Below are 25,455 nucleotides of genomic sequence, written 5' to 3' on the forward strand. Positions count from 1 at the left end.
CCTGTGATTTTTGAATATTATTTCTATTTGTTCTCTTTGGCAGAGGTAATTACAATGTTGTTCTTAAGCTGCGACCGCAGGCTCCCAGCCGTGCTGCCCTGGAGGGATGGCACCGGGTACGTGTGGGTATCGGTGGTACGCTGCTCTGCCCCCAATGGCACGAAATAGTTCCTTTATTCAGTGCTCCTATGTAGCTATATATGTTCTGGGGGGCCTAAAGAGAAGGAAAAAGCTTTTTTTTTTTTTTTTTTTTGGTTTCCTTAATCATCTCAACTGGCCTTCAGCATCCTACAGGAGAAAGACTGTTTACTGCCTGCAAGCCTGGGAAAACAGCAGAGAGGTTCAAGGTCACAGGTAAAGACAACAGACCCACAGGTCTCCCCTTACCTACTCGAATGCTCATTCCTGAACTACCCTCCCAGTAATGTTCCAAATCACCTTGTACAGATAATGAAAGTACAGGCAGGACTCACTAAGCAAATGAACCCCTCCTTTAATTCCATTTGCTTACACTGCTTATTTTTCTCTGGCATAATTATTTTTAAAGGAAAATTTAATTTTGGTTAATGGGAACAAGGTTTAACACTCCATAAGCTTTGTCTTCTGCAGCCCTCCATCTGGTAAGCTTTTTTCCTTTTTTGTAATTATTTTTAAACCGGCCCAGTAAATTGTGTGTGTTTAAGAGGCACTTCTCATTAAGATGAAATACTTTGATCTCGCAGGATCATCTGTTTTTAAAGAGGTAATGATATATTACATTTTTTTCCCTCCAGTTAACCAAATCTCGCTAGTGAATACGTCCCCTTGACCTGCCCAGCACACACTCTGCTGTGAACTGGATGCAGCAATCGGAGCTGAGAGGAAAGAAGGGGTCAGGAGAAGAGCTCTGAGAAGGCACAGCAGGGACCATTAAGAAGTAACTGGCAAATCATGTCAGGAAAGGGAAACCTTTAATTTATTTATTTTTAAGTACAGATGGGGGGGGGGGGAAGGCTGCAAGACCAAGAGACATGGCTGTACTATATATAGATGTACAGCTGTTTCCTTCAGGTGTTGTAACTCAAAAACGTAAGATGATTAATTTTGAAAGTTGAAATGTATAGCAGATTCTGATTACATCTGAGTGTCTATAATTTAGCTACTTAGTAAAATTAACTTGACGTTTTTAGTGAGCTGTGAGGACAATAATGTGTGAAGAGCCTGAAGAACAAGTTTGACTGCATGCTCTTCCCTTACCTCCCCCTTTTCCAATTTGCAAAGTTTATTTTTAACTTTTCCACTTTTTCTGACTTCTTTCCTCTAATCCAGACAAATGAGTTTGCCTCCCCCTGCTGTCAGCTAAGGGCAACGACGCTTTGTTACTGAGTTTTCCTTTCCCTTGATGGAGGAGAGGTGCGAGAGTACTCGGCCAGCCCAGGTAAGGACCGTGGGTTGGGATCTCCAGGGAAGGGCCATTGCTGTGAACTTGCAAAAAACCAAGTCCTAGCAGGGACCAAAGCGGCACCCTGACAGTGCATGGCTTTATGTTGGTGCTCATTAATAAAAACTCATGTGCACGAGGGTTGTGTGGGAGAATGGAATGTGACAAACCAGCCCGTCTGCGACCTGTGCGCTACCTCGTGCACAGGGGAGTGCAGGTCTGCCCAAAGGGAGGATGCAGCAGCTCCCACCATTTAATATCAAGCTGGAATTTAGAAGCAAAGTGAGTTAGAGCATCACTGTGGTATTCAGAGTTAGCTGAATATCACCAAACTGTTGGGAAACACAAGCTTTAGTGGAAGGAGGGGAGCTACTCGGGCTTGTCTTAGCCTTGGTGTGTTGTGTCTGTACTACCTGACCTGCCAGAACGGCTCCTGGCTGACTCCCTGGGGTAAGAGTTAGCTAGTTATCATCTAATCTGTCCGTCCATCTCCACAGCTGTGTTTCAGTGAGCACAAATTCATTTTTTGTGAAAGCCTCTCGCACAGTGGTTATTCCCTAGAGTGCAATATCCAAGGACCCAATATAACCACAATCCTGCACTGAGATTTCCCAGGCCTGGTGCTAACCTTCTGGGATGATGAGGGTGAGTTCATCATGAGGGGGACATCATCAATTTGGGGGGGGGGGTGTGTGGAAATAACCACACTGTGAAATTCATTTAGTTCACCAAAGCCATGATTGTACCATAACATCTACTTTTGTAACCAAAAAAATCACTTTAAATTCTGGTCTTGTGAGGGTTAAACAAAGCTCTTTTCCCAGTTGATTGTGCCACTGAGGGCAGGTGGCAGGGAGTCAGCTCTGCTGAGGAACCGAGTGCTGGGGCAGCTCAAACCAGAGGCAAACTGAAAAGGCACCAGGGGGGCTGGGTGGAGCACAAGAAGTCATGTTTTATGCTGGTGTTCTCTGGCCTTGCCAAAATATCACTATTACATGTATCAATGCGGGAGATAAAAACTCAGAGTAAAAGATCTTTTTAAATTTAAGAAACATTCTTCAGAGCTTTTAGCAGAAAATGTATTTCCAAACTGCTCAGCTGTGTCCCTTCCGGGGCCTTCGGCACTCTCGGGGAGGGAGGGGGGCTGGGGGGACACTAACATTTTGCCAACAACACCAGGGCTTTCGATTGTGGCTTCTTGAAAGCAGGTTTCCAACATCCCCACTTAGCCAGGACAAGCACTTCTGCCCTACGAACGCTGCAAGGAGGGCTGGATTCATTTTAGTTGAACTCAGGAAACAAACACTTCTTTGTTCAGTAAGCACTCAAAGTCTGATGTTTTAAACAAAATTACACAAACATGTTTGTGACTATTTTTCATTTTAATTGTCTGATTCTAAGTAACATTTTCAGACCTAGCATCAATCTAAGTTTCTAATAGGGCAATAAGAAAGCTCAGCATCAGGCAGCTTCCAGAAAAATCTTCCAGATATGTTTAAAATGCTTTAAAATATTGAACATTTCTCACATTGCTACAAAACAATGACAACTGGCAGAATTATTTTTTTTTTAACCTACATTCTTTTAGCAGTAGAGAAACAGCTTGGAAGGTGGATCACATTCTTCATTCTTTCAGGACCTGTTTGACTATAACAACAAATAGTTTTATAACATGACAAGTACAAATATAAAATTTCAAATGAGCCAACTTTAAAAAAATCTGGATTTTTCTTCAATACCTCCAGTACCTTGCTTCTGTAATAAATATTAAAAACCATCTTTTACATTACAGAAAAAGTTAAATAAGTTATTTACCAAAAGATGTTTTTTTGTCTTTTTTTTTTTTTGGTCAAAGGCTGATTGCATTAAAAGAGCTGAACAAACATTTTTACATCAATAAATAGTAAGGCATATAGAAGCAAACAACAATCACAGGAACAGTCTCTATTAGTCAAACTTTCTCCTTCAGAGAATCCTTTTTTTGCTGGTATAGGAAGGTGATTTTTGATTCTCAGCTGGTGGCACCTGGTTAGAAAAGCAATAATTATTACTATTTTACAGTACTTCAAATGCAGACAATTTGTCCCTACCCCTGGGTCATAATGCTGCAAAAGGATCTACAAATACAAGCTTCTGTGTTCAGATCTTCAAATTAAACTGATTAAGACTTCTTTAAGCAGAAAGACTTTTTTATATCATCACTTTCTAACTCAGGTAGGGCTGAGACAAGAGTACAGCATCTACCTTGGGAAGTGTTCAAGGCAGCACTGCTGATGGGGGTAAGGGAGAAGAGAGTCTCAGAAAAGGTTAGAGGAAAATTTAAGGAGGGGAAATGTACAATCATCCAGAGTGGAGGGGTGTGAGAAGGATGGGATTCAGGAGTCAAGAAGTGTATTACATCTCTGGGAGTAAAATCTGAACCTTCTGGGAGAAATCAAATCTGAACAGTGATCACTTAAACACTCAAACTAATTCAATACACTGCATTAGCAAAGAGCTGTTTGCAAAAGCTTTGCCTGTTGGGTCTATATTTAAAAAAAAGCACCACCACTTATTAACACATACACAAGCTTTAAGTAAGGGTGCCTTTTGTGAACTTATTCCGTACACAGGTTATTGGACTGTGATCTGCTGAAAATAAACTACTGGAGAAGATGACAGACATGAATATTCATCTAGGGAAAGCATCAGAAAGGAGAGGGTTTAGCTGTTTACGTGGTCAGTCACAGAACTCTAATTCAAACATCAAACATTGCAGAATATTTATCATACTAAACTGCTGTCAGACTTGGTTAGGCGGCAAACATAAAGAAAATCAGACTAATTCTGCAAAATACTACTGACACAGCAACGCGTATTTCTAATGAGTATATACCAAGGAATTAAATGCAAGCAAAAATTTTACTTACTTCCAGGTTTCCTCTAGCCTTCTTCAAGACGTCATGAGTTAAAACCACTGGAAAGAAAGAGGAGATTAAAAAGAATACTGCAGTCTTTCTCCATTCCCTGTATTTGAGTTTTATGACCACATATGAAATAAAATATGAACTCACAGCTACAGGATGGGCCACGACCAGACAATCACACACAGCCCCCTACCACCACTTCAACTTTCTTACTCACCAAAGCCCAGAACTGTTATTCCTGCCCGAGCCCTGCTCAGCAGCTCATGCTGATGCACAAACCTCCAGCTGCAACAACCCAAGATTAAGGGGCAACACTGCACGAGCAGACAGCGTTAGGGAAGGGCAGGAGGAGCTGCTCAGGACCACAGGGCAGGTCGGAAGCAGTGCCACCACTGGAATGCCATTTCCTACCCCTGGCCTATGTTCCATGAAACACATCATCTGCTTTTCAAATCTAAACATCAGGGAAGTGGTTTTAAAGTTCTTTTACCATACCACAAACGATACATGTGAAAACACACATAGCTCATCACTGCATTTAACATCACAGATATGAACACCCCCCGAGATACTGGTCACCTGGTTCCCTTGATCTAAGTCATCAAAGGAAGACTTTCTGTTAATTTTAAGGGGAGATGGTGCATGCTCTAACTACAGTTTGATCTATCAGGTAGCCTACTTGGGCTGGGGGGGGCAGGCAGGTAGCTGGAGAGGGAGAAAAATTGTGCAGTGGAGAGGTTATGGGGGACGATGGGCTGGGAAGAGGACAGATGGCAAAAGAAGTCAGCCAGATCCTCCAGCAGTTCAAGGACAAAGCAACCTATATATGCTTAGGGGAAATCATGTCAGTGGCTTGCTCTGAAGGGTTCCAAGTTTTCTCTATTCATCCAGCTAGCTTGCCTCTGTGGGGACAGCACAAGACCTGTGAAGGGAGGAGGGGATGCTTCTAAACAAAACTGATATTTAGAAATGTCAGGTTAAATATGTGATTCTCTAATCTGTGTCAGCTCCATAACTGCTGAAAAATACCATTCACAAGTACCAATTTAATATTCCAGTCTCAAAAATAAACAATTTAGCCATAATAAAAGATTTTTCATTACAATAATAAGAACCCAACAACTCCAAGGGTATAGCTGTCATGAGATAATTATACCCTTGGCAGCTTACTGCAATTTGGCACTGCATTGTTACATGTTCAGAGGTTCAGATGAGGTTTATAAGCAATGAGTTCTCTCGCCAGAGAAAGCACACAGAAGACCGAGCCACAAGAATGTTCCAGTCTCTGCCTCCAAATATATTTAGGACTGCTCAACTAAGTAACAGAGGGAACCTGAATATCCTCAGTGGAGTGGCCAGCTAACAGGATGTTTGGAGAATGAAGGCAGGCAAGGTCACCTACTGCAATGCCTTTGCTTTCTAACTAGCAAAAGGAGAAAGGAGGAAATACCAAACACAAGTGTAAGCATCCTAACAAAATCCAGCAGCTTCATATGATCCACCAGTTTTGTTGTATGCTTGGTCAGGAATTTGTGTACAGATGCAATTTAGAGACATTTCTGAAATTGCTCTTTAAGGCAAAGGTAACTTGACATCCATAATTCCCATAATCAATGAAACTTACAGAAAATCGTATCTAGCTCTTTCTGTGCTCTCTGCTCATAAAGAACTCTGCTAGTAAATTCATTTCACCTGGCAAACTAGATTTTTCTAAATCAAAAATATTAAATTCAGTACATGAAGAGAATTTAGAGGATGTGACACTAACAGCAAAGCTCCTGCTAGCCAGGCAGTACTTTGCATTAAGGAGATTTCAGAAAATGCAGGCTTCATTTTATTAGGACCTAGTTCAGATGAGGTTGAATGCCCTGGAAAGGAGCGAGCAAAACAAGGGGCAGATGTACTGTTTTCTTTCTGAAATACGGGTGGGTGGAGTGGCTGTGGTGATAACATTGTGGCCATAAGGGTAAAATCTCTGTTACAGATTTATGCTCTGCCCAGCCCTACTGAAATTATCGAGTATGTCTGAGATGGCACCGGGACCAGGAACTGACCAAACTAAACCAGTAAATCGACCCCAGGGATTTTATTTGGACAGACATAATAGAACAGCTTTGATTTTTATATGACAAGCCCAAACTGAGCTGTTTAAAACCTGAACAAAACATAATTTTGAATTTAAGTAACTTGTACATCATTTAATGTAACAATTCTGAAAGAAGTGACCAAAAAACAGCCCATAAATGCTTAAAAAAATAAATCTGCAGATAGAAGATAGATGTGCCTTAGATATAAAAATTACAGGCTATTGAGCAAAAAAATATTTATTCCTCTACATTGCATTTAAACAACTTGAGTAACTTATAGTATTATGGACATTTTCATAACTTTGTATGATGTGTAACATTTTACAGTCTTAGATGAACTACTGATACAAGTCATTTAGTCCCACCTCTCAAGAGAAGGCAAGGATAGATTTTTAAGAAAATTAAATCCTCCTCCCACAATACACATCCTGTCATAGCATGAAGGTAGAGAACAGGTTAGCTCCATTCAAATCTCTTCTGATGAGCGATGAAATCAGAAGAGATGGATCTCTTCAAACAGACACCTGGCTTAACACAGCTACAATATAGCCCATGTCCCACTTGTTTTCATGTTTCGCTAATTTTCTAGATACAGCTGCTAAGGGTAAAATATCTTTTCACAGCATGTCCCAATTTTTCTTAAAAAATGATTCATAGCAAGCTTTTGTTTCCCTTGTTCTGAGCCTTCTGATCTCTTGCACTTCTCAGTCTGGTGTAGAGTGACAAATCTCCTTTGCTGCTGCTTTGGCTTTTCCCAGTATTCAGCCATCTAGTGTGATTCACACAACAGACAGGCACCTCAGAAAATCTAAAAGCTTAATTCCACATTTATCAAGACGGAGGCAAAATCACAATTTTGAGAAGGACAATGTCAAAAACTTTGGCTGGAATGGACAATAGCAACAGTAACTTTGCCTTTGCAGGGAACTGCTGTAGGACAGGAAAGGTGGGGAATGGCAGTACTGAAATGGAATAACTCAAGCAATTAGTGGCAATTAGTGGCAGCTGCATGGATTGACACATTATCAGTGGGTTGTGTAGAACCACGAACTGCTGTTCATGATATTCTATGCAGCCTTTTGTAGTTGGGGAACTAACTTCCATTTGAATGAAGCTCCACCAGTTCTGTACAGTCTGAACCTCCTGAACTGTTTGTCACTAACAACTGAGAGTGCACAAGGAAACACCAGCCAGAGCAACTGCAAAAGAACAGGTGCCTATACTCGTTTTGTTGTTTCTCCAATTTTAGAGGTGGTCACAGACTACAAAAATAAAATAAGAACTAGTAATAAAGCATACACTTACACTGGTCAATGATGACTTTCTCCATGTTTTCCTTCAGCTGGTTTGTGGAATGTAAGCGTTTCACTATGCTGTGTAACTTCTTCTCTTGCTCAGACAGTTTCTTACGTAATCTAAATATTTCTGCTTTCATTCCTTCATCCTAAATTTAGAGAATAAAATATTATATAAAAAGTACTTTGTACATTGTGAATTGCTAAATACTTTTGTACAAAAGCCCTCAAGCTTCCTTAGAGTATAAACAACTTGAAGGAGTGAAAGATCCCTGAGTGCCTGTCCTTCCACACTCCTATCCCCGATGACATATGATTCTGTGACAGCTGCCAAGAGACAACTACAATTCTTAGCTGGCTTTTAGTGCAATTAATTTTTCTGTTAGTCTGAGAAAAGTCTTAACACCAGTGCCTATTTTTGTTTCTAAACTTCTGTTCCTCCTCCCCCCCGCCCCCCCAAACTAGAAAATATAAGGCAGGGCAGTGCTATGGGATCAGCAAGTATCCTGTCTGCCAGGTTCAGAACTTCCAGCTTCCTTCGCCAGTGTTCTGGCAATAGATGATACTGCCCCTGTCAAAAGGCTAAAAGGCACTGTACAAATGACCGGGACAGTTTTATTGCACAATTATTTGACAGTACCATTATTTAAGGTTCAGTTTTCACCACCATTTCCAACTAACTTATGGTTGGTATCTTTTAAAACAAGACTATGAGTAGCCCTGACAGAGTCTGCCAGTATCACTGATCTGGATCCTCATGCAAACTTAAGCTTGTACATTTTTCTTCTTGTTGTGCCACTTGTCAAATAATAGTATCTTCTGGAATTCGCCCCTAGCATTTAGCTCTTCAGAAGAGCTGATTACTCACAACTCCTGTGGGGCTGAAGAGAAGGCAGTGAGTGCTCAGTATCTTTTAGAATCAAGCTTCAAGAGATATTCTTTCATATACTGCAATTAAGATATCAGAAGCAATCTAACGTCCTTAAGATCTCAGGATGTTGGATAAAAAAAACCTCTAGAAAAGATTCTATTAGACTCTAATTAGGTGCCATCCTGGGAACTCAGATCCCCCACATGTTAAGGTCAGATTTTGAGAACTGATCCAGATCAAGAAGGTTTAGATCAGGATGACAGTAAAGCATTAGATGCATCACACATACACTGAAAAACCCGTGTGTGAGTGTATGTTCAGATACTGCAATCCAGGCCAACATATGGCTGTCTATATAGAATATACACATAAGGATAAAAATGGAAGTACACACACTTGTCAAGACATCCCAAACAGGGAGCTGAAACATCAGTGAAGTATATTAGACAGCACAGTTCGGTCTTACTGCTTTTGTCTTTTTACACATTTAAGGATGCTTGAAGCCAACAACAAAAATGTTATTAAAATAATATATAAAATGTTTGCTTTCCTAAAGTTGTTTTTTTCCCAGCAATATCCTGCCTCACTTAAGAAACATACAAAAATCTCAGTGAAAACACTTTAGATTTATTTTAAAGCCAGAGTTTGAAACAGTTTCATTACCAAGTGGTGGTATTATGACAGTATAGATAATTCATTCCTCATTCAGTTTACTTCCATTCATTTGCATAGTGCAATCCTTTTTAGTTAAAATGTTATAAAACTTGTCTCTGGGTTTTGTCACACTTTAAAAAAAGCATCCTATTTTACAGCTTAGGCATCAAAAACATAAAAGGAAAATGTAGCTCAGATTACAAAGTTGCTGAAGTTCCTGTTGTTACTAGTATATACATAATCAAATTGAATTTGATTCTGTAACAGAAGTCCAAATCTTTTCTTGTTGAAATGGAACATTTGCCACCTGCCTAGGTTTCCTGAATATCATGTAACAGGTTACAGAGCACATCTTTAATATCAAGTATTTTGTGAATGAACACCCCAGTATACAACATGACCAGGATAGAAAGCCAGCACACATTCAGCCTTTGCTTTCAGTGATGAGAGCTAACTAAATCCATGTGTCCAGAGCCTGGGCATCCTGGGTTCATGATTTTCAAAAGATTTTCCTCAAATTACATGCTCCTAACCGGTGCATCTTCCTTGACATATTTCAACACTTAAAAAAAAAAAAAAAACCAACAAAAACAAAACAACAAAAAACCCCCAAAATGAAACATTAACAGTACCTGAGTGCCATGAGTAGTACCATGTACAGCTTTCAGTGGAAGGGAAACTCTCCACAGAAGTTTCAGTAAACGTGCAGCCTCTTCTAAAATCTGCTGTACTGTGTGAATATTTGCAGAAAAGCTATGCAGTGATGCCTGGTCTGGTACCTGTATCATAGGATTAGAGACATTATATTTGATGCTTAAAACATTATGAAAATGTAATCTTAATTAATGGTTTAAATGAGTTGGTACGATTTCATATTTAAGATGATGTACACAGCTATTGTGTGCCACAAAAGCTAATTTATTAGTTTACAAAGACTGCTGAATTATGCATTATCTGAGAATTTCAGGGAGGGAGGGGATTCATCCTAATCAATAACCATGATTAATAATAGATTATATTTACTAGATTTGCTGTGCCACACGGCAATAGTTGGCAACTCTCTTCTTTCTCCATTTGCATTTTGTGTCATGTTATTTGAAAGTCAAATGATTACAGACATCAATTTAAGCAATATAGATGTTTCTTCCTTAGCAGACCCTTTAAACTGTTCCATTTAATGCTAAAATAACTATCAGGACACACATAAAATGTTTTCCTCTGCTGACAGATGAGAAAACCAAATTGAAGAAATTGCATAAATGTGAAATAAAGGAGAGAAAGAATGCAAGGGAAGCAAATGAATTACCAAAGCAATGGTGATACAGAAGGGGGAAGGGTAATGAAAGAAAAGCATTCACAGTTCCTGCCCCATGCAGCATATCATTTGAATACTTATTTAGTATTGTTATCTAACCAGAATCCTCCTGTCACATAAAACATCCCATTTGCTAAGGAGTCTGAAACTTCAGTGATGTAAAGCTTGATAGGAAACTGCAAATTGTGAAACTTACTGCTTTCATCTTTACACCAACAAAACAAGTTAAAAACTTAGAGAGATTACTTTTTCAGTCATTATCAGTATCTTAACTAGGTCATTTGAAAATATGAGATACTTCAGAGAGTCTTAAGTGTCATTCAGACACCATTTTACTGTGAGCACACATGTGATACCACAAAAAGAATTTCATAATTGTTGAAGACTGCATCTTCAACAGCTTTACTAATTATAACTAGAAAAATAAGTAGCACAAAATTATCCATGCAGTTAAGACCTTCTGGTTTTTGAAGAGCAGTGAGCATGGTTTTTTATAACATTTATATTATCATAAAATCATAGGGGTGAAAAGGACCTTCATTAGTCACCTAGTTTACTTTCCCACTCCAAGGCAGGAAAGCATTACATGTAATTTTTCAAATATTCACATAATCTGTTCTTACAAGCACCTCCGGTAACAGTGTCTCTGAGCAGCCTCCATTCCAGTGTTTCATTATTTTCACCACTGGTGTGTTGTTTAAAATGCCTGATCCAAGCCTCTCCTGTTGTGGTTTGAGTTTCTTAGTTCCTTATTAGGTGCCACAGACATGCACAGTTCATTCCTTCCCCTCTTGTGGAAGCTTATAAGGCAGGTCTTATTCAGTCCACCCCAAATATGCTATCATTAACTGTATCCAGAAGTTAACAATATTAAATAAGAAAAAATTAGCATAAGTAAACACTAGTAGTTCTCCTGCTTCTAGAGGAAAAGGATGACATGTCTCCTGATTCTAGAGGAAAATCACTGACATTCAATACAAGGCAAACATTTTACTGGTTTATGAATTATTATGTTTAAGACTACAGCAAAAGGACCATGACATCGCTGTGTCACACATGATGCAGAAAGGATGAGACACTATGTCTTAGGAGACAATATTTGATCATTAATGAGATATTCAAGTTTCTAGACCAGCTACTGTTATTGCTAAAGTGTTCAACTGATACCAGGAAGTGGAAAAATATTAAAAAGCTTCCCTAATATGAAACAACTTTCATTAGCATACATCAATCATTAATGTACAGTTATCACCTGGTGTTACTAAAGGGCTGAATACAAATAAGTGGGGAACTTTTTCAGTGTGTATCAGATTTCTTTTAACTGTCTTGTAATGAAGGCTTGGGATAAACCCAGGAAATACAAGAAAAATCTCCTTAATTATTTTTATCCTTAGGTTACTGATACATATCCCTAGTTTAAGCCCTTTCTAAAGCATTTTAGAGTTTTATCTGGGGTTTTGGGGTTTTTTTGTTGTTTTTGTTTGGCTTTATCATTTCCAGTGTAACAAACACCGATTTCCATAGTAAAAGCAAGTAGTTTCACCTCATTTGAAGTTGCAAGTAAAAGCGAGATTGCTTATTAAAGGACTAGAATTAACTAATTTATCCATAGCCTCATTAACCCAGAATCACAAATAGGTGCCTGCAATCTAGATGAAACTTGGACTGTCAAGGTTGAGGTGTTCTGACAGTTATTCAGTTAATGGTGCCTGCTGCACCGTTAACCTAGTTCTTTGTTTTTGTAAGCTATACATTTTGCACGTCTAGGTAAAATTCACCATCCTTTAACAGCTTGCACTGTTTACCTTTATTCCAGGCTCTTGCAGTTTCGTACCAGTGACCTCTCTTAAAGAAATCTCCATTTCTGCTAAAACCTGTTGCCCTTCTGAAATCTGTTTCCGTAGAGCATTATAATCCTCAATCAGGCCAAGAACGTGGCGCCCATTTTTGTCTGCCCACATCCGATGTCCAGGCACAAGACGAGGGGTACACGCCGTACTGGAAGATGAAGTGCTACCGCAGTGTGAAGCGCTCTCTAAATCGTCTTTAGAGGCTGAATGCGTACCTGGGACAGAAAAAGAGTTTAATTTTTTTCATCCTTACATGTAGAATTAATTGACACTAGACTTCCTCTAAACAGCAAGACTGGGATACCGATAACATGCACGTTCAAGATACTTCTGGATGTACCTGTTTGCGCTAGAGAAATACAACGTCCATGCTTCTGCAGCTCACAAATGTTTCTGCTGGCAGCAGGGCATTTGCAAAGATTTTCTATATATAAAAATGAGACAAGGAAGAGCCTATCAGTAGAAGTTAACGTGCATTAAAAAAAAACTTTCTAGCTTTATTTCTGTTCCTTTTTTTGGCTGATGCTGCACTTGGACTCAGGAAGGAGGGAAACACAGCTAATTTTCTAGTACCACACCATGTATCTTCCAGCATTTACCTACATTTATCTTTTTAGCACCTATCCAAAGTACTAGATATCTCCCAAAATCACGTCATAGTAGAAAATCTAAAATACATCCTGATTAAGATATATTTTAATCAACAAACGTAAGCTTCCCATTAACTCCACAGAAAGTATGACACTCTCCAGGGCTATACCATACTAAAGATCATACACCCCCCCCCCCCCCTTTAGACCTTCCAAATTCTGTAAGTACCTATGAGTAAAGACTAACCACAGTACATCTAAAAAACTAACAAATTCAGCTGTTGACATTCCAAGGAGTCTTTCTGGTTCGTATTAAACCAAGCTATTACAACATTTTCTTAAAGAAATACAAGCTTCTCCAGCTCCTATCTACTCTACCTGATGCAAATCAAAAGCAACATCTAGGATTCTAGATAGAAACTAATCAGGAACAAATGTAATTTGGGGATACTGGTGGTACAGATTCCCCACAATAGCTGTTCCACACCTACTTGATCATGACTGGCCATAAGGAATCATCCCATATGGAGCACATGACAGTAGTGTTCAAGTATAAAGTGCACAGACAATGGTAGCGACTGGTTTTTGTGAAGCTATTTGCTACATTCAACATCTTTATTACTTGTACAAAGTACCACAGAGTTAGTTATGCTCATTATGTACTTCACCTGAAGTGTGATTCTGATTGGACACGATGGACCCACAAAGGAAGGTGGTAAAACACCCTGTTGTGCCTCACGAGCTCTCACACTAACCCTCTGGCTGGTGCTGCTTAAGATTTAGCTACTAGGCACGTTCAGGTGAAGTGTATGGACCCAAAAAGCATTATTATTATTATTGATTCCCATAACACAATGTACAGGCGGCAGGAGAGGTGGCTTTATGCTGGAAGTATGGAAAGCTGTTATTATGCAGAGTACTTTAGCAGCAAGGAAGAACATTCTTGTGCCCTCTGTATCCCATGTACATCTGTATTGGGACAATAATCTGACCCTGAGCATAAACACTACATTTTCCCTGATTTGCTAAAACAGTATTACTTAACAGTGATTGAAATAAAGGTAAAATATTCCTCAAGGTCAAAAAGGGGACAACTGATTTATACAAAGACCATTTAGTGCACTTATTGATCATTCCTGAGTAATACATACTCACCCTTAGAAAATGCTACAGAGCTCTGCATTAAAAAAAGAAATCCCAGGTAAGCAATATTTATGGCAATTTAATGTAGGCATCCTTCCATCCCAGAGACTGTCTGCAAATGCTTTTCTTGAATGAAAAGGAAGCGACAGTTGGAGGCTTTAAGACGGTGCAGTGTGCATTTCACCTCCCCATGCACTAATAGCTCTAACGGGAAAGGGATCTGAAAGGCTGATGGGCAGCTCCCAAACCTACAGCTGATGTTGTGTAAGGTCTTAAGAGCATCTTTAAAGAACAAGGCACAGGTTCTACGGTATAACAAAAGCATGTATGACACAGTACCATTCATTCCTGCAGACTGCTGAGATTCTTGTTTGAAAAGATAGTTGATATTTACAGCTGACACTGATCCCACTTCCTCTCTCTTTTCTTTTAAAAGCTGTTTCTCTAATTTTTCATGCAAAGACTTGTTTGTCTCTATGCTTCTTTCAAGCTGCACTCGCAAACTCTGTATTTCAGTCAAGAGTTCATGTAAGTCAAGTGGATTATTCTGATCTTTTCGGAATTCTTCTGACGCATCACATCTGGGATCTGAGACAATTTCAAAAGAAACACTTAACATCTTTAACAAATAAAATAATATTAGCCATTATCAGAATGCTGAGCAAGTAAATTATAGTCAGTGTTATCCTCAATATTAAGAATTAACTACAAACAGCATTAAGATAATGGTTTGACAAAAAAAGCATGTCTTAATTGCTTCTACCCTCAAAAGATTTAAAGAGCCGAAAATTATTTTTCACTTTGTCCATAAAAGCTAATAAGTCTCATGCCAAAAGCAAAAAAATATAATAAAAAGAAAATTAAAAGTATTTACAGAATTTGAAGTGCATTAATGCACAGTCTGGGGAAAGAAAAAGAAATGGGTAATCTTGGAGTGCGGAGGAGGGATGGAGTAGAATTGGGAGTTTAATTTTATACACAGAAGAAAAAAGAAAATAGTGATCACCTGGCAACCAGAGGAACAAATCTGAACCTGAAAAAAAGCAAGGGCTGTGTTCGTCTTTTCATAGAAGGAGGTCAATACACAAACAATTCCATGTATTCTTTCATGCTGAAATCAAACTGTTCTCCAGACAGTGGGAAGGGGCTCAACTACATGAGGAGGGTGCTGCTACTCTCTAATTACATTACCCGTTCTGCAAGGAGACTTACTGCCATCCCGGAGTCAACTTTGGCTTAAAGCCTTATGCCAACAGGGCTCTTCTGCTGCAGCTAGGCATGAAATAGTGACTGCAGGGCATATTACTTAAAGTAGCAGGAAGAAAAAAAACAAACTTTTACATGAACTTCCCACGGAAGATTTGCTGGATCCTGTAACAGGTACGCAGCAATGACCAGCATTCCACTTTTTTATGTGACCCTACCAACAGCCGTGTGGTGGTACAGCTTCCGTAAAAGGGGTAGGAAGAACTCAACTCAGTCTCATTCCTACCCCTCACCTTTAGTGACAGAAAAGCAGACAGGAAATTATTAAATGTCTCATTCAGAAAGCAGTGCCAGCACTTCTCCCCAGCCCTAGGGAGAAGACACTACCCTCATATTCAGACAAGAGAAAGCACAAGCTACCTGAGTAAGCACTACCTGCAAGGATGCAGCAGCATGTATTTAGATCACAAGTAAATATCTAAGATCCCCATGAAGCTTATCCAGCCTGAGCCACTGAATCTTCAATATTTGTTTTCAGCTTAGCTAAAAAGATAAAGGAAACTTGGGTGTGCCCAGTCAGAACATATCACACATCTCAACCTCGCAGTTACACTCCTAAGTAAAAAGCAGCATTTTATCATCAAGTTGTCAGTTCTACTTTGCATAGCAGACACAAGCAGAAACAAAGAAACACTGACCTAGCCCTACTATCCTTTGACAAGATCATATTCAGAGAGGGAAGGGTTGCAAGGGCTAAGGGTATAGAAACAATTGTGTATTCATACCTGTCCTCTTCCTCCTTGCTTCTTCCAACTTTTCATAAACCTTCATCTCAGTTCGGAGTGACTGCAGTAACTTCTCATTCTCAGAGAGCTGACGCTGCTTTACATTAATTTCTGTTTGCAACCTGTTAAGTCCCAATAAATGGCTGTTAAAAGTTAAATTCTTATATTTTGTTTCAAAATCTAAAATCCATTCCCCTTTCCTCCATAATTCTTCCCTTGCCTTTTGAATAGATCTATGCACCTTATTAATGTTAATGGCTATGGCTAAACACATGCTTGTCACATTGACAATTTTCTTCTCTAAATGAATGTCTAAATGTGGACAGAATCAATACCTGTTTAATTCATTACGACTGCTGTAAATTTGACATGTCAGATATCTGGTTTCATCTTCCTTTTGGCCAATTTGTTTTTGCAACCTTTCATTTTCTCTCTTGATGCATTCATAATCCTCATGAAGATGCTCGATGATTGCATTCTTTTTAGAAAGAGATTCTCTTAACTTTTCATTTTCCTTTTGTTTATCTGAAACAAGAAGAAACACAAGGCATTTGCAATGTCCACAACCCACTAAAGCTATGCTTTTTAACAAAACCAGATTTTTCAGAGACTGTCAGAAAACAACAGCTGCTCTTGTGAGTCTTAGGATTTCAGTATTGCAATTTGCTAATGACTTTTGCTAGATCCATTTTCTGTAACATGCAACATTTAACCCCCAGGACTCACAAAGGCTCAATAAAAACCTGTGTACAGCCTTATATGCCAAATGTCCCCAACAACTCTTGGAATTTGGTCAGAAGGATAGTATTCAACAACTAGAGGCAGCAGGATCTCAAGGCAGGCCCATGAATTTTGCTAATCCTCACAAAATAATGGATTTGACTTCTCTTTAGAAAGAAAAGAACTCAGGGGGATTGTTCTAGGGCATGTTGCAGCCATGTTCCTCTTTGTGTCACAGAAATCCCTCTGTCCTCTCCTTCCCAGCCCTATTCATCTGCCGAATGTATCATATCAGTCCTCCTTTCCTTGGTACAAGCTGTTTCCCCAGACTGGTTTTGTGACAAGGAATTGCTGATAGGGGCAACTGAGCATTTTGAGACAGCTGCAATCAGAGAGGCTTATGGGGACCCCAAGTTTTTTGTGACCCTACATTTAGCACTGGAAAAGGAGGCGGCAACCTTGGCAAAGAAACAGCAGGAAGGAAACATTCCATCTCCCAACAGTTAGAAAATCATTCCCTCATCTTCAGTAGTCTTGCTGAAAGTGTATGAAAATGGTAATCCCCACGTGCTGTTAGAAATGCACGTCACCAGCCTCTCACTACTGAAGGGCAAAGCTAAGACTACAGACAGAAAGCACCTGAGACCAAAACATGCAGGAGGTATCCCAAGAGGCTTTACTTTCTCTAGTGCACCCAGGAATAAAAGGAAAAGAAGCTCACAAACTTCAGAGATACCGACGTTATTTTAAAACACAACGGCAACAATGCTCTATTCATTATGGCTCTTATAAAAAAGAAACCCTGATATTATCAGATCATATTGTTAACCATGGAAACAAATAAAAGTGTGAATATATTAATTTGAAAAGTAGAACTTGAACAAACTGATAAGCACCAAGATGCACCAAAACAGATGAGAGAATACATGACTCTGGAAGAAGCACCAGTGCTTTTACACAGTCTGAAAATACAGAGACTTAGAACCTAATCGTGGCTTAAACTGCTTTTAAGAACCTAGTTGGCAACTTGTTGGTTTTCTTGGGGGAAAAAAAAGAAGAAAGACTTTAAAATTCTCTCTTCACAGGTGTGAAAATGAGGAAAGTTTAAAATTAATCTCAGAGATTACAATTACTTCCAAATGGATTCCCTCAGTTCTGTCCTCTTCTAAAGTGTTTCTAAAAAGAAGATGATTTGGTCTGTCCATTCAAACCTCTGTAGCAGACTTCAGAACCTAAGTGTAATTAGTTTGCTTCTCTTTGCAACTCTTCTGTACCGAATGGTTTCATTTTCAGCAATAATGCTACTCTATGGCTTTTTTTCTTTAAGAGGTCCTCAGAATGGACACATGGGAAAAAAGGAGCAAGAAAATGGTGATAAAAGACAGAGGGGGAAGAGGAAAAAGAATGTATAAAAAGAAGGGAATGCAAAAAGAAGAATGGAGAAACGGAAGTGAGTATCAAATGGAAAATGCTAGAAATAAACAGAAAGAAGGAGCATTACTGCTACTCCTTTATCATTGTCAACCCCAGTTTGAATGCTTATGGTTGAGCATGGAATGTCAGGGATAGGAAGAATGGTTGTCAGTTTAATGAATGGACTGTTAACATTTTATTGTTTTCTGATCTGGAATGAGTTGCAGTCTACTCCTGTAAAGCAGTTTTACATTTTTACCTCTGGATCCTTTTGCTAGCATTGCATTCAGAACTTGATTTTGCTTCCTCAGGAAATGTATTTCAGAAGTCAGGGAATTATGCTGCTCTGAGCCATGGATAAAAATGTTTGCAGAACCTATAAATATATACATAAAAGATGATTTATGAGTCATCTCTAGGTCATTAAAGATTAAACTTTCCAGACAAGAACAATTTAAAAAATTGCAGAAAAACATGTAATGAAAGATATTTCTCCCGTATATATTTTGAAGGTTATCCCTACAGACTAAAAGGCAGTTCAGGTTAATGCCAAGTAATCCAAAGCCCTGCATCACAAGTACCTCTCATTGCTGGGCAACCATTACCAAAATTGCAAAATTATCCCTGGCAGTCTTTACCTATCAACTAATATTCCAACAGGACAAAATGCAGGAGTATTTTGTGACATTGCTGTTCTTTAAAAATAATGCAAACTGTAGGAAGGTTTACCACATATTTCAGTCTTGCTGAATACTCTTGTATTTAATGACACCATTGCAGGGGACCATTAGATACTACCAATTAATCCATGGTGGTTAATGCAGGAAGTAACATAAATAGTCTGGTAATAGATTTGTTACCATGCCATGACCACAGGGATAAAGATTCATCCCTCTTAAATTCTTGTATCTAAAATTTAGATACCTGAGCCAGTGTTATCAGCCATCAATAGCCATGGGGAGAAATGGGCACCTCCAGAGAGTGACTCACCCAATGCATCCTCTACCCCCCTCTCTGTGGATGAGATTCCCTGTCCTCCGCAGAGATGTACTTCACCCAGAGCTTCTCATGGAGGCACTGGAGAAACTGGCACAGACTTAGATGTCTAACTTTTAGAAACTTACAGGTGATGAATCCTACTCTGAGGGTCTTACTGCACTAGTCCTATGAATATAAGTGTTAAATGGTGTATCCAGTCAGTCAAATTCCAGCCTAGGTAATCCTCATAATGTACTGTATTTATGCTACTCATCCCACAGCAATGTGCAATGTTACAGTACAGCCTGAAAAGTGCCACATTCCGCTCTCAAGGTGACTGCCTCTGAAATGCAAGTCAAGTGATTGTTATTGCCCTTTATAACCTGCTTATAGTCAGTAAAACACTTCAGGACCCACCAGAATTAACATTACTATTAGAAGTATTTCTCAGCTGATTGGTTATCCCAGTATGTCTCAAGCATTAAAGCTTGAGATAACTACATGAGTGTCAACTATTTGGTTAATAGAGAAATAACCAGCTGGCAAAAAAATTAGCTGAATGTATGAGGAGTATGCCTTTCAGCTCTGGCAGTTCAATTCAATTTGACGTGCTGCACTTCCTCTGAGTAATCTCATTTTATTGTAATCCCAATTGAAGCTTTTACCCACTACCTAACTGGGATGTAGTGTGCCATGATATGCACCTCTTGTCGTTACTGAAAGACTCAAAGGCTCTAGAAGCCTGGCACTAATGGCATTTTACTATCTATATGTTAAAGAGTTGAGGTAGCTATGTGAACTCAAAAGGCTTTTTCCTTTCAGATTTTAACAAAGCAATTCAACTTGAAGTGGCAAGGCTTGATGGTCTCATCTTGATTCTAATTTAATTTATTGCCCATCACCCAGCTTTATCCTATTTGAAAAGTTATGCTATCACAGTTCTACTGAAAGGCTTTAGAACGTAACTATTAGTTATCTTACATAATAAGGGATAATGTAGAGCCAGTGGTAATAAGGCCACAATCCTGCAATTTGACCCACTACTGAGACTACTACTTCTGTGCAGAGCCCTGCTGACATCAATTACGCTCTCCATAGATGCAAAGGTCCATCTAACCAGAGTAAAGTGAAGCATCAGGGCCTACAATTGCAATACACTTGAGTTTTCATTATGTTTTCTGCTGAAAAAGCGAGTGCTAAGGAAGCGTACCTTCAAGGTTTCAAAGGAAACACTGACTGAAAGATAGGCACTATTGAAAATCACAGCAGAGGAAGGAAATATTCATTCCCAGGTAAAGCAAAATAAAGGCATACTAAAGCTGAAGATAAGTCTGAGTAAATACATTGGTTACTTATGGGTTAAAAATGCAAACAAAACCCCCTTCATGTTAACTGCCGTTAATAACATTTGAAACCCATGAAACTCAAAATTAAACCTTTGATTTTATTTTGAAGTCTAACATTTGAAATGATGGAAGCAATTATTTTAGTTCTACTTGCACTGCAAACCTCAGCTCTAGAGTAACGATGCAGTCATTACCAGCACTTGAGTCATTTATAGAATACTAGAAGCCCAAAGGCATTTAAACACTTAGAGAATCTAAATACCAAAAATAGCATGGCAAAAATAGTGGGCATATGTGTATATATATTTCCATGTAATATTTACCAGACAAGAATAATTCTATGCATTAACTTTGGTTGAACAAACAACTCAATATCACATGAATTTAACAGGCTCATCAACAATTAAATATGCTACAACCTGGTTTTGTTTTTTAAAGGAAAACAAACTAAGGATATTAAGGAAAAAAATTGTTTTGAAGTATTGTCTCCCAAAGCTAAAATCCACTTCAACTTCACTTAGGAACTTCTTTTTACACTCAAAGTCAAAAAAAGACCATCCATTAGGAAAAAAAAGTACCATCACTACTAGAAGAGAGAATATGCATATTTGATAACGTGAAAGAGATCTTCAAAACGGAGAAACAGGAAGCATGAAAGAACATAATAACAAAAAGGAGCTGCTCTAACAGGTAGTTGCTTTTTTCCTTTCTTTTCCAAATTTCTCCTCCATGCATTGGTAGATGTACTAAGGCAACAAGAAGACAGATGGAAGGCATAAGACAGTTTATAAAGAAAATATACTTTCACTGCATTAATGTATGCCCTTGCCAGAATCTTTATGAAGCTGTAAAAGAGTTGGAAGTGTTTCAGTGTGGTTATTTCATGAGAACAGTATGCCTTTCCAGCAGCGTAAATACTTCATGAATGAAATGGATGCTTTTTATACACCTTTCCATCACTGTAAATTATTCCTGAAAGCAAACTGCCATTTGCAGGTAGTCTCCATTTAAACAACAACAGAAATGGATCATGGGGATGACGTAAAACATAATGAATCTAATGTCAATATTAGTGAAACTGAGTAAAAGGAAAGCATGTATGTATTTATTGCCTGTTTCCAGTCTGAGTAATATTGCATATTAATCAACTGTCCTATGGGGGGAAATATGGGAAGGAGAGCAAGAACAAAGTAAAGTGTAGGAAAGTATGCCTGGTATGGTGTGCTTGAAAGGTGCCACAAAAGTATCCTTAATGAAAGTCTTGTGACTTTCATTGCCTACCTCCTTGTGAAAAGTTTTGAACGCACCACAGAGCTTGGCTTTCAAAGATCTTAAACACTATTAGAGAGCAGTGACTCTGAATTTGCATACCTATTTTTAGTATTTTTCATGCACTGCTTTATATTAGAGTTTGGAATGAAAACCAACTCTATGTTAAAATTTCCATCAGTTTCTGTCAGGTATTTCTCATTAAAAACTCACGATGTCATTTTGTGTAGAACACATTTATCACACCAATCCATTCAAGTGACAAGCGGAACACCGTGGCCTAGGCTCTGTCTTACAGATATTTCGTCCCTGTGTATAAACACAAGCTGGCTTTAAAGCAGTCAGAAAATTTCAGAGAAGACACCTCAACAGTCCTGTTAGCAGTGGTGCTGTACTGACCACTCCAGGAGTAGGTATGGGAAAGCTAATTCCATAAAATTCCTACTTTGGATCAATAGCAGCAATGTGATTTAGAGCAAAGCACCACCTCCTATATTCATACTGAGCCCAGGTCCCACTGAAATTACATTGATAACATGGGCTTCCTCTTCTGCAACTGTCCCTGGCTGGACGTGGCAGAGAATTAAGAGGATGACATCCTAAAATCCAAGACCGTTACAACAATAATGATATCCCAAAGGCACAAAAGAAAGAAAAAAAAAGAAAAAAAAAAAAAGAAAGCAGGCTGTTTGCCAATAACAGAACTAGAAGGGTCTTTCAATTCTCTGTATGAAATTTGACGACAGCATCACCAGATGTCATAAAACTACCTGGTAGCCCCTCTCTCTTCGCAATATATGCAATTGCAGGTCTGAGGCTGTGTGTACCCGTATCCCATAAAAGATTTGTGCACTGGATACGCTTCAAGCAATGGACTCAAGGACAGGAAGAGGCATATTAGATCTGTATTTACGCCACCCTACAAGCAGCGTGGACAAGCTGTGTCTGCTGATGGAGCTCAAGATGCAGCAGTACTCAGAGAAAGACACATCATTTTCCAGCTGTAAATGGGTGGGATTTAGTCAAAAAAAGCACACAAAACATCTCCAGCAGCATTTGATCCCTCAGGCTTTAAAGCAGGAAAGGTGAATTTAATTTGTCATGAAAGAAATTTTTACCTTGATCTGGTTCCTTGTCTGTTACTTGTCTCTCAAGCTGCTTCCTCAGTCTCTCATTAGTTTTTATGGAGTATTCTAAACGTTGTCTCAGGATTCTAATTTCTTGCAGATGCTCCATTAATAACTCTAAATAAACCAAAAGACCACTACTTATTTAAATGATTGTATTCCTTTACACTATGTTCTCCTGTCAAATCTAATGTATGTTAATACTAAAAAAATTATACAGAGCTGTTCAAAATGGCAGACATTAAATATCTGACTCCACAACAGTCTTTTTTCATATAGTTCCCAAACCGTTCATTTAGTGAAAACGTCTACCCTACATTTTAACTTAAACAATGGTCCAGTTTTAAGACTCTTTAAATTTCTTCTTCCTACAAAACTGTAGTAGATAACAATTTTATCTAGTTAAAACATTCCCCGTACTGGGAAATGAATCCAAAGTTCTGCAATGCAGCTTCACATTCAGGCTCAACGCACCAATAGTATACATTTTTCCTTATAACAATAGGAAGCTTACCACAGTAACTCAGATATAAATTTGACTTTGACTTACACAATGCATACCATAATAAATTTGTTCTATCAAGTTTCATTACCGTACCTTTTCCTTCTTGCTTTGCCATTCTACAATTTTTCTTCCATTGGCTGTAAGTTTCAGCTTTACTCAGGAACTTATCTGTTCTGACTGTCACTATCTTATTTGTCAGTTTATCCATGTCATACACTCCTGGTTTACCCTGCAATATTTTTCTCTTGAACAGTACGTGCTATCTCAGCTATTAAATTTTCATCGCTGCCTATAACAAACTACTGCAAGCATCACTTGTGCTCAGTGAAACTATCCAGGTCAAACATGACACCACTTATTAATTATGCAGCACTTACAATTCTCAAGGAAACACAACACTGGCTTTTATAAAATTAGAAAATCTCTCTTTTTCAATGTAATAATCTCTTGACAACTGTCTATTTTCCCCTTATAACTTGTCTATTTAAAGATCGTCTGGAGTACTGTAAAAGATGATAGTCTAAAACAACAAAGACACAAAATAACACAGTTAATTTTGTTTCAAATGGGAGGTAGTTCAAATCGTTGTCATCTCTGTATGCCTTATTACTGAAATTGCAATGATTATGCAAGATACTGGAAAGCTGAAGCAGACAAACATTCTTCATTATTTCTTAATTAGTTCCCTTGTGTCTTTTTTATCACATTTTCCCAATATCTAGCGAATCTTCAGTGGGAAAAAAATTACCTGGGGGAAACTTGTTTGGCAGAAGCGCCAGTGTGCCATGCTGTCCTTCTAGGTCATGCCTGTGCTCAGGTGATGCAAGAGACGACTTTTCTGACAAATCAAAGTCAGACAAGCTATGAAGAGCAGATGGTACAGGTGATTCATCCTTCAGTTGCTGGTACATTGTGGTGTTCTTTTCATTATCCCTTTTGTGCCAAACAAAACATTTTAAAACATAAAAATTATTTTATTACTTTGGAAGCACGAACAGAGAGCATGGTGTCAAATTTACAGGACACAGGTAAAGCAAGTGAATTTATGCGACAGACCATGACAAACCACTATGCATCAGCGGTATATATCAAGACTGAAATTCAGACCTCACTGAAGTCAGCAGGAACGAGCAACGGACCTCCAGCCTAGTGGTCACGTTCCAGCACTAGGCAGTCACCTTCGCGTTAAGGGGACCTCAGGCTGCCTTGAACAGGCAGCTGAGGATTTCTGTAGCGCAGAAGAATCCCAGGCTGGCATAAAACCAACATATGCAGCATAACAACACCTGCTCTCTTCACCTTCAGCATAAGGGTGTTTTGAGAATGAACTTCAACGCACTGTACTTCAGTGATCCTGAGCCAGCCCCCAAGGTTGCAGAAACAGAAAGGTAGTGGATTATCCCTCCTACCAGCTGCAATTAGGATAACATCTAAACATACACAACCGTGCATTATGGCACACGTTTTGTTTGTTCATGAAAGGAACAATCCTGGCAGCATGATGCTTCCTCTCAGTATCTCAGCTGTTTGATGAGAAGTGGGGAAAAAAGCCTTAGTGTGTCTTCTATGGATATTTTATTAACAAAATGGATATTGATGAAACAAGCAGCATAAGCAAAGCCCTCAAACAGTAAAACAGTGGAAAACACAGAGCATCCTTATCAACTTGTCAAGCGTATGTTTGATAAACATCCAATCGCACTCTTACCTTTGAGCTAATTCATAAAGAATAGTAACTTCTGTACCTATTGATTCTCCTGCAAAGCAGAAATATCTGATTAAAAACAGATACTGAGAATTATAATTTTTTCCCCCTTCCTCTTAAACTATTTAAATATAGAATGGTAAATTAATGAGAAATTAGAGAAGTCAACAGATACTCAACACACTGTGTGTTAGTGTCAAATGCTGTACATGAGCCAAACTATTTATAGCCCAGCAACAAAGCAATAGATTTCTCTGGAGTTCAGAAAAA

General features: G+C 38.8%; 1 protein-coding gene and 1 long non-coding RNA gene across 3 annotated transcripts in view; one reads left to right on the top strand and one right to left on the bottom strand.

Moving 5' to 3' along the window:
* Window positions 1-623: 623 nt before the first annotated feature.
* LOC141932383 (uncharacterized) lies at window positions 624-12,415 on the top strand. Of its 2 annotated transcripts, XR_012625819.1 has the most exons (4): window positions 624-916; window positions 1,309-1,417; window positions 1,918-2,065; window positions 12,365-12,415. It is a non-coding gene; the product is annotated as an uncharacterized LOC141932383 (long non-coding RNA). The 2 variants fall into 2 exon arrangements; XR_012625818.1 differs by having other exon boundaries at window positions 624-1,417.
* The window catches only part of CDK5RAP2 (CDK5 regulatory subunit associated protein 2), an 85,292-nt gene continuing 62,620 nt past the window's right edge, over window positions 2,784-25,455 (bottom strand). Inside the window, 13 exon segments of the mRNA XM_074845868.1 lie at window positions 2,784-3,445; window positions 4,330-4,376; window positions 7,719-7,857; window positions 9,866-10,012; window positions 12,354-12,613; window positions 12,739-12,822; window positions 14,471-14,719; window positions 16,123-16,244; window positions 16,458-16,647; window positions 18,515-18,631; window positions 22,967-23,092; window positions 24,229-24,413; window positions 25,189-25,237. Of these exon segments, the coding sequence (XP_074701969.1) occupies window positions 3,386-3,445; window positions 4,330-4,376; window positions 7,719-7,857; window positions 9,866-10,012; window positions 12,354-12,613; window positions 12,739-12,822; window positions 14,471-14,719; window positions 16,123-16,244; window positions 16,458-16,647; window positions 18,515-18,631; window positions 22,967-23,092; window positions 24,229-24,413; window positions 25,189-25,237 (1,775 nt within the window). The 3' untranslated portion in view covers window positions 2,784-3,385.

The sequence above is a fragment of the Strix aluco genome, chromosome 20 (assembly GCF_031877795.1).
Source record: "Strix aluco isolate bStrAlu1 chromosome 20, bStrAlu1.hap1, whole genome shotgun sequence".
NCBI classification, from domain to species: Eukaryota; Metazoa; Chordata; class Aves; order Strigiformes; family Strigidae; genus Strix; species Strix aluco.